Source organism: Lissotriton vulgaris, chromosome 3_1 (genome assembly GCF_964263255.1).
Source record: "Lissotriton vulgaris chromosome 3_1, aLisVul1.2, whole genome shotgun sequence".
Taxonomy (NCBI): domain Eukaryota; kingdom Metazoa; phylum Chordata; class Amphibia; order Caudata; family Salamandridae; genus Lissotriton; species Lissotriton vulgaris.
Window position 1 is genome coordinate 1,888,458,487 of NC_141689.1, and position 13,613 is coordinate 1,888,472,099.

General features: G+C 40.7%; 1 protein-coding gene across 1 annotated transcript in view; it reads left to right on the forward strand.

Moving 5' to 3' along the window:
• TMEM144 (transmembrane protein 144) overlaps positions 1-10,934 on the forward strand; it is a 230,710-nt gene extending 219,776 nt beyond the window's left edge. The window contains exons 11-13 of the mRNA XM_086962354.1: positions 1,472-1,525; positions 7,468-8,647; positions 9,210-10,934. Of these exons, the coding sequence (XP_086818480.1) occupies positions 1,472-1,525; positions 7,468-7,551 (138 nt within the window). The 3' untranslated portion in view covers positions 7,552-8,647; positions 9,210-10,934. The remainder of the gene's footprint in view (positions 1-1,471; positions 1,526-7,467; positions 8,648-9,209) is intronic.
• The last annotated feature ends 2,679 nt before the right edge of the window (positions 10,935-13,613 follow it).

Genomic DNA, 13,613 nt, shown 5'->3' on the forward strand with positions numbered 1-13,613 from the left:
CTCCCCTGCCAAATTAAAGCGATGCAGGTAAGTGATTGCCCCCGTGCTCACAAATTTACTTAATCTATCTTTTGCGTCGGGCAGGTTCCTTCAGATTGGAAACACGCTATTGTGCTTCCACTCTTAAAGAAACCACCATTAGATTCTTCATACCTGGGAATCTGAGACCCATATACTTCCTGCCTTTCTTTGCTAAAGCTGCTGGATGCAGGTGTGTCTTACCGGGCCACTCGTGGTTGCGGGGGGTCTACGTGCAGAGGCTGCAGGCAACGTTGGGGAGTCCTGTTGGGGAATGGTGTCCCTTCACTGCCTCTTCCAACTCAAACTAGAAACTCCAATCACCTGGTCCTCTACAGCAGGAAAACTCAATCTCCTTACCAGAAAATATAACTTGTTGGATTTTTATTACTCAAATGTATATTTGAATTATGAGAAGCAAATGAATGAGACCATTCAGTGCTTTCCTGTCACTAGCTTTGACACATACCCCCAGTATGAAATTATTTAAAATTAAACTCGAAGGTCAGCAGATTAGTAGGAAAATAGTCCATGTTTTTTTAGCAGTTCAAACAGTATTTTGGAAACATACAGTTAATGAGTTGGTTATTGTTGTCTTTGGTTAGTTTATAACTGCCGTTAGTCAGTGAAGCCATGAAGAAATACATGATTATTGTTATTTCTCGTTGCTGCCAAGATTCAAATAATGTTTAATGGAAATGTATTTACTCATTAACAAAATAATCCTTTCCTTGTGGCTACCAAGATGCAAACTAACATTTATTTCAAATTTATATACAAATTAAAACATGGAATAGCAGGATTTGTCTATATATCTATCCATCAAAAACATTTAAATTAAACAATGGTATATTATTTTACTGCAGTTATTTGCCACCTACATACTTTGTTTACTATAACATTGATATATATATATAATAGCCTGGAAATGAAATGTTATATAAATATACATTGTGAAGGAATGTCAGTAGATAATACCAATGCAACTCATGTAGATTGAAGTAAACTCATAGAGTTTGTAGAGCGAGAACTTGCATTGAATTATGTGAAAGACAGAATCAGGTAAATATGACACATAGGCTGTTTAAAGGCACTAATAAACATTACAGATACATAAACATAGGTAGGCATTTAAAGGATGGAAGGGTTGAGACAAGCAGCAAAAAGGAGATGTATAAACTGATGAATCAAAAATAATGGCAGATACATATATTGATTAATACCCAACCAGACGGTAGTAAGGCAAACAAACACTTAGGAAAGTAGGTGGATTGGTGAATATCGAAACAATTATTTTGTGCATTTGCTCAGTTTACTGAGTCTGCAAGCCTCATCTTGTCACGAAAATCAATCAAACTTAGCTGGTACTTGACCTCTAACATCCAGAGTGACGTATAATGGTATGTAGCATCCAATATAAAATCACGCACTAAACATTTGCTTGTCTTTTTAGGGTCCTGGCATTATAGCTGCTATGTGGGGTGTGTTCGTATTTAAAGAAATAAAGGTGAGCTTATACGCAAGAAACTATTGCAGTGAGGTGCATACTAATTCATTCTGTCATGGTCCATTGTTGAAACAACCTTCACAAAATATAGTTGGTCGTTGTATCATTAATTTATGTGAAAGCTAGGATGTAGGTTGTGGCAGGCAGTTTTTTAGATGAATAATAATTTTAAAATTCAGTCTTGATTTGTATTCAAGAGGAGTCGTGTTGATTTTTATGTTCGTGTTAAAATGCATGATGATACCTCATGTATCCATGTTTTAGTGCCTCTGAATTTGTTGTGGTCAAATATGTACTTTTCCCTTAATTGCTGTATGCCACTGACATTCTCAGAGCACTGAGTAATACAAGAATATAGTTGAGGACTTGGACATGAAGAATAAGGTAAGAATTGAACAAAGACCTAAATCAGATGCATGGTAGTGTAAAAAGGTGCTCTAGTGCCTTTAAGTGGTCTAAAAGCAAACATGCACTAAATCACACACGTAACCTAATATTAATTTAGCCTTCATGGTATATTACACAGATAAAAGCCGTAAATTAATTGGCTCTTAAATTTAATAGCATCAGATGAACGGCCATTTGGTCAAGGTCTCTTCCCTATTTGCTGGATTATGCCTAGAGTTCTACATTACACGCACTTCTTGCTGTTGGGCAATTGTAACATACATCTTGACAAAATGGATGGGAGTGATTCGCACGAATTTCTATCCGTGCTGCATGCGACCCAGCTCCAGCAATATGTAACCGCTGGACTCATTGCAGGGGGGCCACATGATTGATGTCATCTGTTCCAGTCTGCCTCTTATGGTTACATCCCTCCTGCAAGTAACTTGGTCTGATCACTATCTTATCCTCTACTCTTGGCATATTGCCAGGGGGACTTATTCGCCAAGGCCATGTGGGGCGGGCACGGGTAAGGCGACCCATAAAATAGACCCAGCTGCTTTCTGTCAAGCCTGGGCTGAATGCCAACCTCAGCTCCCTGCTGATTTCAGTCTTGCTCTTTCACATTTTAATAGATGGATTGAGAACGTGGTGGTAGATCTCACTCCGCCAGTTAGACCCATAGGTCAGAACGCGTGCCGCTGTCCCATCCATGGTTCTCGCCTCAGCTAAAACGACAGAAACAGCATTGTAAAAGGATGGAAAGGAAATGGAGGCAGAACTATAGTATAGAGGCCAAAACTGCATTGAAAACAGCCCGAAAATCCTACTATGCTGCTATCGTATTAGCGAAACGCTCATACTATACTGATTGCATTGCCTGGTCCGGCAAGAACGCTAACGAACTGTTTAATATTGTGAAAACGTATGTGACCCCTAAAACTATGAGCAATGTCCCTTCTCCCGCTTGCTGTGAAGAGCTCTCTAATTTCTTTATTAATAAGGTCAGGGCTCTTCAATTGGCTTTCGGCAGCCAGGATGGCCAGGCCACTTCGGTTCCTCCTGTTCAGTTAGTTTCCTCTCCTACAAAAGTTAGCTTTTCCACCTTTGATTCTATATCACTGACTGACTCCTTGGTTGCTCTGTCCTCTCTCAAATCAGGCTCCCCTAATGATCCCTGTCCTGCCAAACCTATGGCTAGCGCTGCTGCTGTTATCAACCCTCTCCTTAATCAGTTGATCAAAGCCTCGCTGACAATGACCTCTGTTCCCACTGATTGGAAATGGGCACTGCTTATCCCTCTTATCAAAAAGACGACTCTGGACCCCATCCTCCCGGCCAGTTATCGCCCTATCTCTCTGCTCCCTGCTATTGCCAAAGTATGTGAGAAAATGGTTAATAAGCAGTTGACCGCCTTCATTGAACAGCATGGCATTCTGCATCTGGCTTCAGGGCCTCTTACAGCACAGAGTCAGCTTTGGTGGAAATCGCAGGAGCTATCCGTGATACCGTGGATGCTGGAGGCAGGGCAGCTCTGGTCCTGTTGGACCTCTCTGCCGCTGTTGATACTGTCCCCCATTCACTCCTTTTAGCCTGCCTGCAGAAATTAGGTATCATGGGTACCGCCGGTGATTGGCTTAAATCTTTTTTCGAAGGCAGAACACAAGTATAGATCCCCCCTTTCATGTCCACTTCCCAAGCTCTTTTGACAGGACTCCCGCAAGGGTCTGTACTGAGACCATTTTTGTTCAATATGTACATGTCTGCTCTCATTCAGCTGGCAGAGGAACTAGGAGCTAAAGTTGTTGCTTATCACAACAACACTCAGCTCCTGTTTACTTGAAAAAAACAAGAGACATCCACTGCTCATGTTAAAACTTGTCAGGCTGCGGTGTTCAATTGGCTTACGTGCGCTCAGCTGAATTGTAACGAAGATAAAACCGAGATTTTACTCTTTGGGGAGTTCCCCCCTCAGGTCTGGCATACTTTCCGGCCGGATGAGTCTCACAGGCCCTCACCTTCAGAGCTCCCAGTAAAAAATCTTGGGATTTGTTTTGACGAAAAGGTTAGTTCCTGCAACCAAATCAATAAACTGATAGGAACCTGTTTCGGCATCTTGAAGCTTCTAAAAAAAAATGTCTGCCCCTCTTGCCCTTAGCAGCAAAAGAAATGGTTGTCTGAGCTCTCGTTACCTCCCGCATTGATTATGCGAATGTACTGTATGTGGGCCTTCCCAGCTACCTAATGGACAGACTTCAGGTGGTACCAAATGCCGCTGCCGTGCTTCTTGACCTCCCCAAACGTACTAGTGTCAGGCAACATCTGCGCAATCTGCACTGGTTACCAGTGAAGGCAAGGGTCACTTTTAAAGCCCTGGTAACGGCTCATGCTGCTCTCCGAGTATGCCCCCCTCTATCTCAGGAAACGCTTTCAGTTCTGGACCCGTAGCAGACACTTGCGTTCCTCTAACATGCTTATGGCCACGATTCCTAGATTCCGCTTGAATAGAAAGGGCGGCAGTTCCCTGGCCTATTTGTCAGCTATGGAATGGAACTCCCTCCCTTTTGACATGCGCGGCTTACAGAACTCTACACAATTTAGGAAGAAACTTAAAACCTTCCTTTTCAACTGAGTTGGTTCTGTGTTTTTTTTACTGCTCATCTCTCCCTTTTCCTGCTGAATCTTGGGCTTGCGCCAGGACACCCTTTTGAGTAGCTGTGCGCGTTATAAAACTCAGTAAATAAATAAAATAAATAAGGCTGTTAATTTGCACGTTAAATCGCAAACATTTAAAGGAATCAATTGATGAATGGAAGGATTATGAGGATTGTTGGACCTACATCCTTGGGCATGTTTTTCCACCAATTTTTTGCCTTCCATCCTTCTGTTTTTGTTGACTTAATTTTTCCTGGCTTTAGGTCTCTGCCCACTTTACCACTGCTGACCAGAGCTAAAGTACTTGTGCTCTCACCGTTTTACATGGTAACATTGTTTTACTCCCAATTGGCACATTTAATTTGCTGGTAAGTCCCCAGTATAGTGGTACTACATGCACCCAAGGCCTGTATATTAAATGCTACTAATGGTGATTAGTAGCTGATTGTTCTCACCACTTAAGAAGCTTTTAAAACATTTCTCAGGCCTGCAGTTGCGGCCTGTGTGTGCAATATAAACTGCTAATTCAACCTGGCAAAGTAAATCTTTTGCCAATCTCAAACCTTCATTTTTAATATATATGTCACACCGAATGTAGACCCTTCACAGCACATAGAGCAGGGTGCAGTGTATTTAAAACGTTGGACATGTACTTTTAAGTTTTACATGCCCTGGCAGTGAAAACTCTTACATTAATTTTGTTTACTATTGCGGGGCCTTCCTCTCCCATAGGATAACATTGGGTGACCTTATTACATTTAATAAGTACTAACTTTCAGTTAAGAGAAAGTAGGAATGTTGAGTTTGGTGTCTAAAGAATTATTATTTAAAAAACTTTAATTGTCAAGACGGATTTTAAGTCTAATTTTCTGAAAATGCCAATTTTAGAAAGTTAGAATTTTCTTGTCCCAACCATTTGGTATCTCCAGAATGTATCCTGTGTTCCATGACTAGGTGTAGATGACAGTTGGTCCTTGTGTATTGCTCCCTGACAGTAAGACAAAGGAGAATAGATGTTGGCAGGATGAGCCATATCTGACTTGATGAGGGGGAGGCGCTGTCACCTAGCACTCTTTCACATCACAAAGGCTCAGCTTGAGCACACTCACTAAGGGTTTGACACTAGTTCTTGGTGACCTCATACGAGTGAAAGGGCTGGGCCTGCATCTTGAATCCAGGGCCAACATAGTGACTCCAAGGGCTAGTTGGCTGGCCACCTGATCAGTGGCTTAAGGACAGAAAAGGCTCAGCCGACCTTGAACTCAGCAACTGGGCTATGTCTCCTGTGAGTCCTACCCCCCAAGTAGTGCCACCACAGTCCTGGACCCCTGGAAGTGGGCCTGTAGGTCCTCTGCCAAACCAGCTGTGGCGCTATGAGCAGAAGCGCGTAGGAACTGCTGCTGTGTGATGCATCCCGAATGCAGGACCCGTCATCGCAAACCCCCTCATCGATGGAATCCTTAAACGAAGCAGGATTTTGCATCCTAGCCTGTAGCTTCCTCATCAACGGCCTCCTCAAAGATGATACAGGTTTTTGCATCACAGCCTGCAGCTTCCTTGGAACTGCTGCTACGCAACACATCTTCATCACAGGACTTTGCATTGCAAGCCCCTCGTCAACAGCACCCTCTACAACGATGTAGGACTCTGCCTCGGAACCACCGCAACGCATCCGCGACACGGGATCTCTCAATGCTCCGCAAACCAGGATTTAAGGTACTTTTGTTCAGCGGGCCTAAATCGGTCCATGTATCCGGCTCATGCTGCATCGCAGTCGGCCTAAACAGGCACTATTTCAACAGCCTCTATTTACTGTCTTGATAGAAAACGACCAGTAGAGGTCAGTAAAATACCAAAATTGCTTTCTGCTGAGGGACTTTCTATTTTTAATTTTTCTGACAACTGCATATAATAAACTTTCTTGATAGAAAACGACCAGCAGAGGTCAGTAAAATACCAGAATCAGTTTAGCATTTGCTAGATTCCAGTCCATAAAAATTGTCTTCCACGCGCAACCGTAGACAATAATATTGTTTTCAAATCGTTGTATTTTCAGTGCTATGACCACCGAAGGCCCTGATTTTACATAAAAAACAGAGCTTTGGACTATACCATTTCCCGCTGAAAGGCAATATTCCTCTCTATGTGTTCCCATGCCTGGCGTGTCACGCAGTTTCGTGCTTACTTTCTCTCCATGTTAAAGAACAGTAGATGTTTCAGCACCAAGGCTAATGTGCTGCATAGCTAAATACATATAAGGTCCCAAAGGCTAGACTGATTGCATTGCAAATGTGGAGAAGTGTGGCTCAGGGGTTAGAGGCGGCAGACCTGGAGCTTGAGTTCGGCCCTGGACCAGGGTTCAATTCCCCGCCTCGGCGGGTCTTGGGCTCAATAATTCCACGGACTCAATAATTCTCGCTCCGGTGCCTTCTCGACTCACGGGTTCACACTCTGCGACTCTGGGCAATAGCTTGCTTAATCTCCACATCGGCCCCTCGCGGTGGGATGCCTGGCTTTCACCTTGTGGATACCCTGCCAGGGTTATCTCACAGGGGAATACCAGGACGGGTTCCCTAAGCAAGCGCGGAGATGCCCCAGGGTAAGTCATGCGCTATATAAGCTTCATACATTTACAAATGCTTGTTTTTCAAACAAACGTTATTTCCCTTGTGAGTTAAAAAAAATAACTACTAGAAGATCCCCGTGAAAGAGAACTGAGAATAAAGATAAATAACTTTCCGTTTTGTCACTATACGCATGTGTATATTGTATTTCAAAGCTATATTTCATTTGATAATTTCCACTGGTTACCTCCGTAATATGAGTGTTTCTGCATTCTAGTGTATCACCTACACCTTTTACGTTGTCCAATAATAGCTTTTTGTCTTTTATTTTTATAGGGGCTGAAAAACTATATCATACTTGCAGTGGCGTTTTGCATCATCCTGGCTGGATCGTTATCGACAGCTTTTTCCAAAGTGTGAAGGTATTTAGTCTCTCCAGCAGATGGCGCCGCTGCATTACCTAGAGGATGTTACTTGGCAAAACAAGTTGATTCTGGGAGGTTGAAAGGGAACGCACACGTGACTGAGAAAATCTAATTTGTTATAACTTTCTGCTATCTTTTATGGTTATGATATCAAAACGGGCATTGTAAAGGACACACTGAAGAAGGAAAGTAAATGTTTTTCTGAGGAAAAGCGACCATCATTTATCTACGTCTCTGCTGACGCTTTAGTTGCCAAACTACCATTTTAACAACAGAGCCAGTTGTGGGAAGAGTTTGTGTTACAATTTGGAAGAAAAAATATGACAATTTTACAGTGTACTTTTTTATCACAGTGTTTCAAAGCACTTTAATTCTGTGAATTACTACATATATGTATATACTATATGTCTATTTTGCTTGTCTAAGATGTTATCTGTGTTTTAAAAAAGATGATGAACTGGATATTATTCTCATGGTGCGAGCTACTACCGCACAAAACAAGTTGGTCAAGAAAACCTTAAACGAGCGAGGCATTAGGAAAAGCATCAAACTGTTACACTTTTCGATTTTAAAATAAAGTTGTCTCTGGAGTGTTTCCATCGTCTCTAAATGAGCACTACAAACCCCAACAGCATTCCCTTTATTGAGAATGATAGTGGGCTAGCTGCTGCATCCTAGAACAGATGTCTTCAAGCTGGGGTAAACATTTCCTTTATAGTTATCTATTCTGAAGTAAGTTTTTTTTAATAAATCTGATAATTTTAAAAAAGCGCTACTGGTGAATGAACTTTTGAAGGGCTCGTAACCAAATATTGAATACTTATTTTCACGTAACATTATTTGGGACTTGATGATTTTAAATAATTTTTTACAAAATTCAGATTACAGTTTAGCAGTTCCTCTACGCTACTATGGTACTATGGTACAAAAATAGTGACTTTCTATACCTACACATTACATTACAGAAAAGGTAGAGTATATATTCTTTCATTCTTGTCTCCCACTTCAATTACCCACAGTGATGATCATGATTATCATTCTCTCTCAAGATTATAAATGTAATATTTAAATAATTCCTCGCTACTTAAAGGGTAATAATAATCTTTATTGCATGATTAATTAAAATCTTTGCAATTCGGCAGTAAAAACAAGAAAAAGCAAAGTACATGAATAAAAAGAAAAATAAAAACATTTAGAAAAGTTAAAAAGTGAGAGAAAAACCCTGCGGGAAGTACAGTACTATACGTTAGGAAAAAAGGACTTTCACGATCGATTGTGACTTTGATTATCAAAGGAAAATAGTCTTGAGAGGAGAAGCCATTCACAGTACGACAAATTTAATTACTAACTGCTGAGTTTAGGGCCGTGTTGACTAATTTCATAAAGCGCACTAGCCTGCATGCTAGTTGGATGTTTTCTCCCTTAAAGCTCATCAACAGAGCTTGTCTACGGGTTCGCACACGTCTCTGATTCCAAGGCTGTGTTAGTAAGCTCTTTCGGATACTATCTAGAGCTTTGCAACTACACAGCAGATGCAAAACGTCGTCCTTAGCATTGTCACAAAGCCTACACTTGGGGTTGCAGTCCAGGCGCTTCCAGGGGGCAAGATGTGGCTGAGATGGTATTACCCCCATCCTCAACCGCTACTTAAAGGGGGTTTTGACGTTTTTAAACTTTTTATGATCTTTTGAAGCTTCTTCCACACTAAATGCACGGTGGTGCACTGCAGATAACTGTCCCAGGGATTTCTCAGGGTTCCACTCTAGTGCCCAGATGGTGTTTACGAATGGCTATATTAAAGTGCAGCAGAGAATTGAGATTAACATTTAGAGGTGGAAATTGCTGTAGTTTAAATGAAAAAAATATATACAAGATTACTTGAAAGGTAGTGAGGAGCATAACCTGTCATTTAACCCTCCCTTTTTGTTAGCACAGAATGCCTTTTCACATCCAAAATGCACCTGGGTATGTATTTTGTCCTAAGAAAATAGTTATAAGTGCAACAGAACTGGACCAGCAGCAGCCAGTGGCCGCTCTCATTCTGTTCCTGTGCTCTTGGGTAGGCATTTTTCCCAAATTACTGAAAATTACATGAGCGGGTATAATCGCATCATTTTTGGCAATTTCACATCACGAGTAACATGAAAATATTCTGATTATTTAGGCATAATTTATATTTCTCCCAGGCCTAATTTAAACGGCAGAGATCTCTGGTAAGACGGATATGTTTTTAAGTAACTAAAGGCAATGACCCATCCAAAGCAAAGATGGCACTCGTGCTACTTACTCTGCAACATAAAATGTACTCTGATTAATTTTCAAATCATCCATGTTTCTCTGCGACTTTTGCTCGCTTACATCTGCTATCAATCCAACACTTTCCCACAGTGCAGACCATGGTAGACCAGATCGGCTGTTGAACCTGTGCAAAAACTGAGGAAATAAGACAGCACATCAAATCCATAAAGCAGGTGACTTGGGGACCATTTCTGCTATTGCTTGACATAATAAAGATAAAGAAGGTAAACATGTGCCTTCTAGTATTGAACAGAACCATAGTAACGTTGGTATGATGTTTGGAGTCGCTATGAAATATTCAAAAATATATTTTTATTAATTGTAACCCTTCAGCAAACTTATATACCTTCAAAATATTAATATTGAGTCCTCCTTGGAAAACAAAATGTTCCCATTAATGCTAAAATTCAATGAAACCATTGCAACAGGATACTTTTATATTTTGGGAGAATGTAGAGATGGTATTCAAGCTACACAGGACGTTTAAGGAATGTCTGCATTGTAAATTACCTGCTTCGAAAGCTGGTTATGTACTTTGTTTAATGTTTGCTCGGTGTCACGCATTTTTGTAGATGCCTCTGCCCTTCGTTCAGGGCAGACCACTATGCTATGCTTTGAATGGTGTATGGATTGAAACAAATTGAAGAAGTGTAAAATCATAGATGTGAGCTGCACGTCGGTCAAGGTAATGGGTGGCTACTTTTTCGAAGCCTGAGTGAGTTGTAGCTGAGACCTATACTGATGGGACCTGTTCTTTGCATTAATACAGCAATCCCTAGCTACCTTTGCTTCTAAAATGGCCAGCTGTGTGCAAAATGCCAGCCACAGGCCTCTTAGATGGGCCTTGAAAAACGTTTACTGAGTTCAGAAGCCTTGTGTAGTGAAAGAACTGACGGACCCAAGCCTTTAGCAAATGGCCGTCCCAGAAGTAAATTTGTGTGATTGTTTAACACTTTCCTTTTTATCTAAAATCCAGAATATTTGCAATTACGTACAAAAAAGGGGAAATAACTGTTGTTGTTCTGATTTCTATCTTATTGTTACTTTTAATGAATTAAAGTTAAACCTTTATTGCTTTAAGTCCAGTTTCCCTTTCTCTGTTTGGCCTATGCAGCGCCCACAAGTGGTGAATCCATTACTTAAAACTATTTGCTCTATTATTAATCATTCTGTGGCTACAGAATCTGTGCTTTCTGGGTACAACATAACTGAGTGGAGAAGGCTATTACTGAAGAATCCTAGCTTGAACCCCAGTAAACCACAAAACTAGCTAAACATATGCTGTTACCTATGATGACTAAAAATAATTAAAAGTATGCTGAACTAAATATATTAGTGCTTTCATGGAAAATCATGTCTTGAATCCTCAAGTAGGTTTCCAACCTCTAAGAGGAATACATTGGTGCTGATTTCATGCTGGATAATCTTAGATAAATATTGGATACTAACGAGGCTGCTGCTCTGTTTCTTTTGGATTTATTGTCAGTTTTTGATTTGTTTAACCAACATGTACCATTATTGAGGCTTGAAAGTAAACGAATCAAAGGAACGGCCCATAGGTTGATGACATCTTAGTTAGCTCAGTGGCAGCAGATTAGGTTCATATCCACATACAAATATTTTTCCTAAAGTAATGCTTGTAGAGTTCCACAAGGATCAGCACTAAATCCAGTCCTCCTCGTAGATTCAGGAAAAAGAATAGAACAATCTTTTTAAGACCACAGAGTTTACCTGTGCTTCTATAGATAGTTCCTTGTCCAGATGGAAACCAAAATGTTTAACCTTGGCGACTTGCATTTGACCAGGGAAAAAATGGGCTCCTCACTTGTGTTTCAACAGATTATGATTCGTCCCCATGAGCATACTAGAAGCCGATGCAAGAAGATCTGCTGAACGCAGATTCAATTGAAAGAAGCTGGTCTGCAAAAAAAGCTTTAACAAAATGGTCCTTCATACCTAGAGGAAGTATGCAGTACAGACTGGAAGTACAAAATATAACAGCAATACATTTATTGAAGAAAATGTATGGATCATTTCTAGCAAGTCACTTTGGTCTGCATGCTGTTTATCTCTCTGCAAGTAATAGGGTGCTGTATTCAGCAATCTAGTAAAATCACCAACCAAGCCTTCTCCTGTCTGGTCCCCAGACTTTGAAACTCCATCCTTGAGGAACTCAAGTTTCCTTTCATTTAGGAAAGGCCTCAAGACTTGTCTCCTCAAACATAATTTTCCGGTCTAATCTCCCTCCTCTTCGAATCAACCGCTTCCATGCTCTGTCACAAGCCTAAGTTCTTCTTTACGTATCTAATCTTGTGCTAAATTCATGCTATTCATGTTTACAACATGTTCTGTGCTTCGCTCCCCTTGCGTCAAGTTCTGTGCTGTAATAATACCTAAAATAAATACGTTAAATAAAATCTAAGTGAGAACAGAAGCGTAATTTCTTTATAGCCTTGAAGATGCAACAGATATTGGCCGAAACGTCTTTCCTGAAGATCAACTAGGCATAGCAGGCTGCAATAATTGCTCATTCTATTAGAAATTCAATCAATAGTTCCTCCTCATTTGAGGGGATGGCTATTACACACATGCTTATTATGGCATACAATAAATAGTTTTGGCCTTTGCAGCATATATGGATCAGCTCTTCATATAATATGTGTGCTTAGGAGAGAAGGATATAATGGAGTGTATGCATTTGTACATCATTCACCTACCATGATGGAAGGATCGAAAAATATATCTTTCCCTCATTTATATGCAACTACAGAGTTTAATTTGATCATAAATATCTTACAATGTTTCCTTGTATGATTATATTTACTCTAGTCCTTGTTGGATCCCAGTGTTTCATAGTTGTTTTGAAAGCAATCTGAACCATTTTTTTCAATAAGTCAATTGTGTTTTAAAATAAAGCCTGTTAACATATTTATTTTTAATAATAGAAAAAATAAGCAGTACTAAAGTCTAACCTCCCACGCCTTCATTTCAAAAATTGTAGTTTGCTGTTTTCTAAAGACTCATCTCATTATACTGCATCTTTCCCATTGACACTGATGTAAAGTAGTTGCTGGAGCTCTACACCCTAACTCTGTCTTCTGCAGTGTTCTGTTTGCCTAGCTCACATTTGTCTCTTTGCCATCCCCAACATCTTGCGCCCCTTTTTTCTTCTCCCCATTTTCATTCTAATTTCTCCGGCTGCTCCCATCTCCTACTCGTCTCCTGTTTCTCACTTCACATTCTACTTCGCGTCCTCTCCCCCTCCCTTTTTCTTCACTCTTAACCTGCTCTTTTGTTTTTGTCTCTCCTTCCTCACTATCCTGTTCCTTCCCTCCTCCCTCCAACTCGCCTTCCCTTTCCATTCCTTCTTCGTTGCTTTCCCCATCCTTCCTATTTCCTCTCCATCCAGCTTTTCTTTTGTTCACCACACATTCTCTCTCTACACCGACCTCCTTTCCTTCCCTAGCCTTGCTCCTTCCTCCCTTTCCTCCAGCTCTTCTATCGTTTTCTCTTAGTTTCTCCACCTCTGTCTCACTCACTGTGCCATAGCTCTCCTCTCATCCAATCTACCCATGTCCATTATTCTCATTTCCCTTGAGTGTTTCTTACAGTTTCTTGTACGGCTGTTGCTGCTGTTACTGTTACTATGTGAAGCACATCTATACCTCTCGGTTCCTATTTGCTATATAAAAATGTTAAATAAATCAAATGAGACGTTACCTAGTTATCCCGCAGTTTGTTCATATAAGACAACGTGGT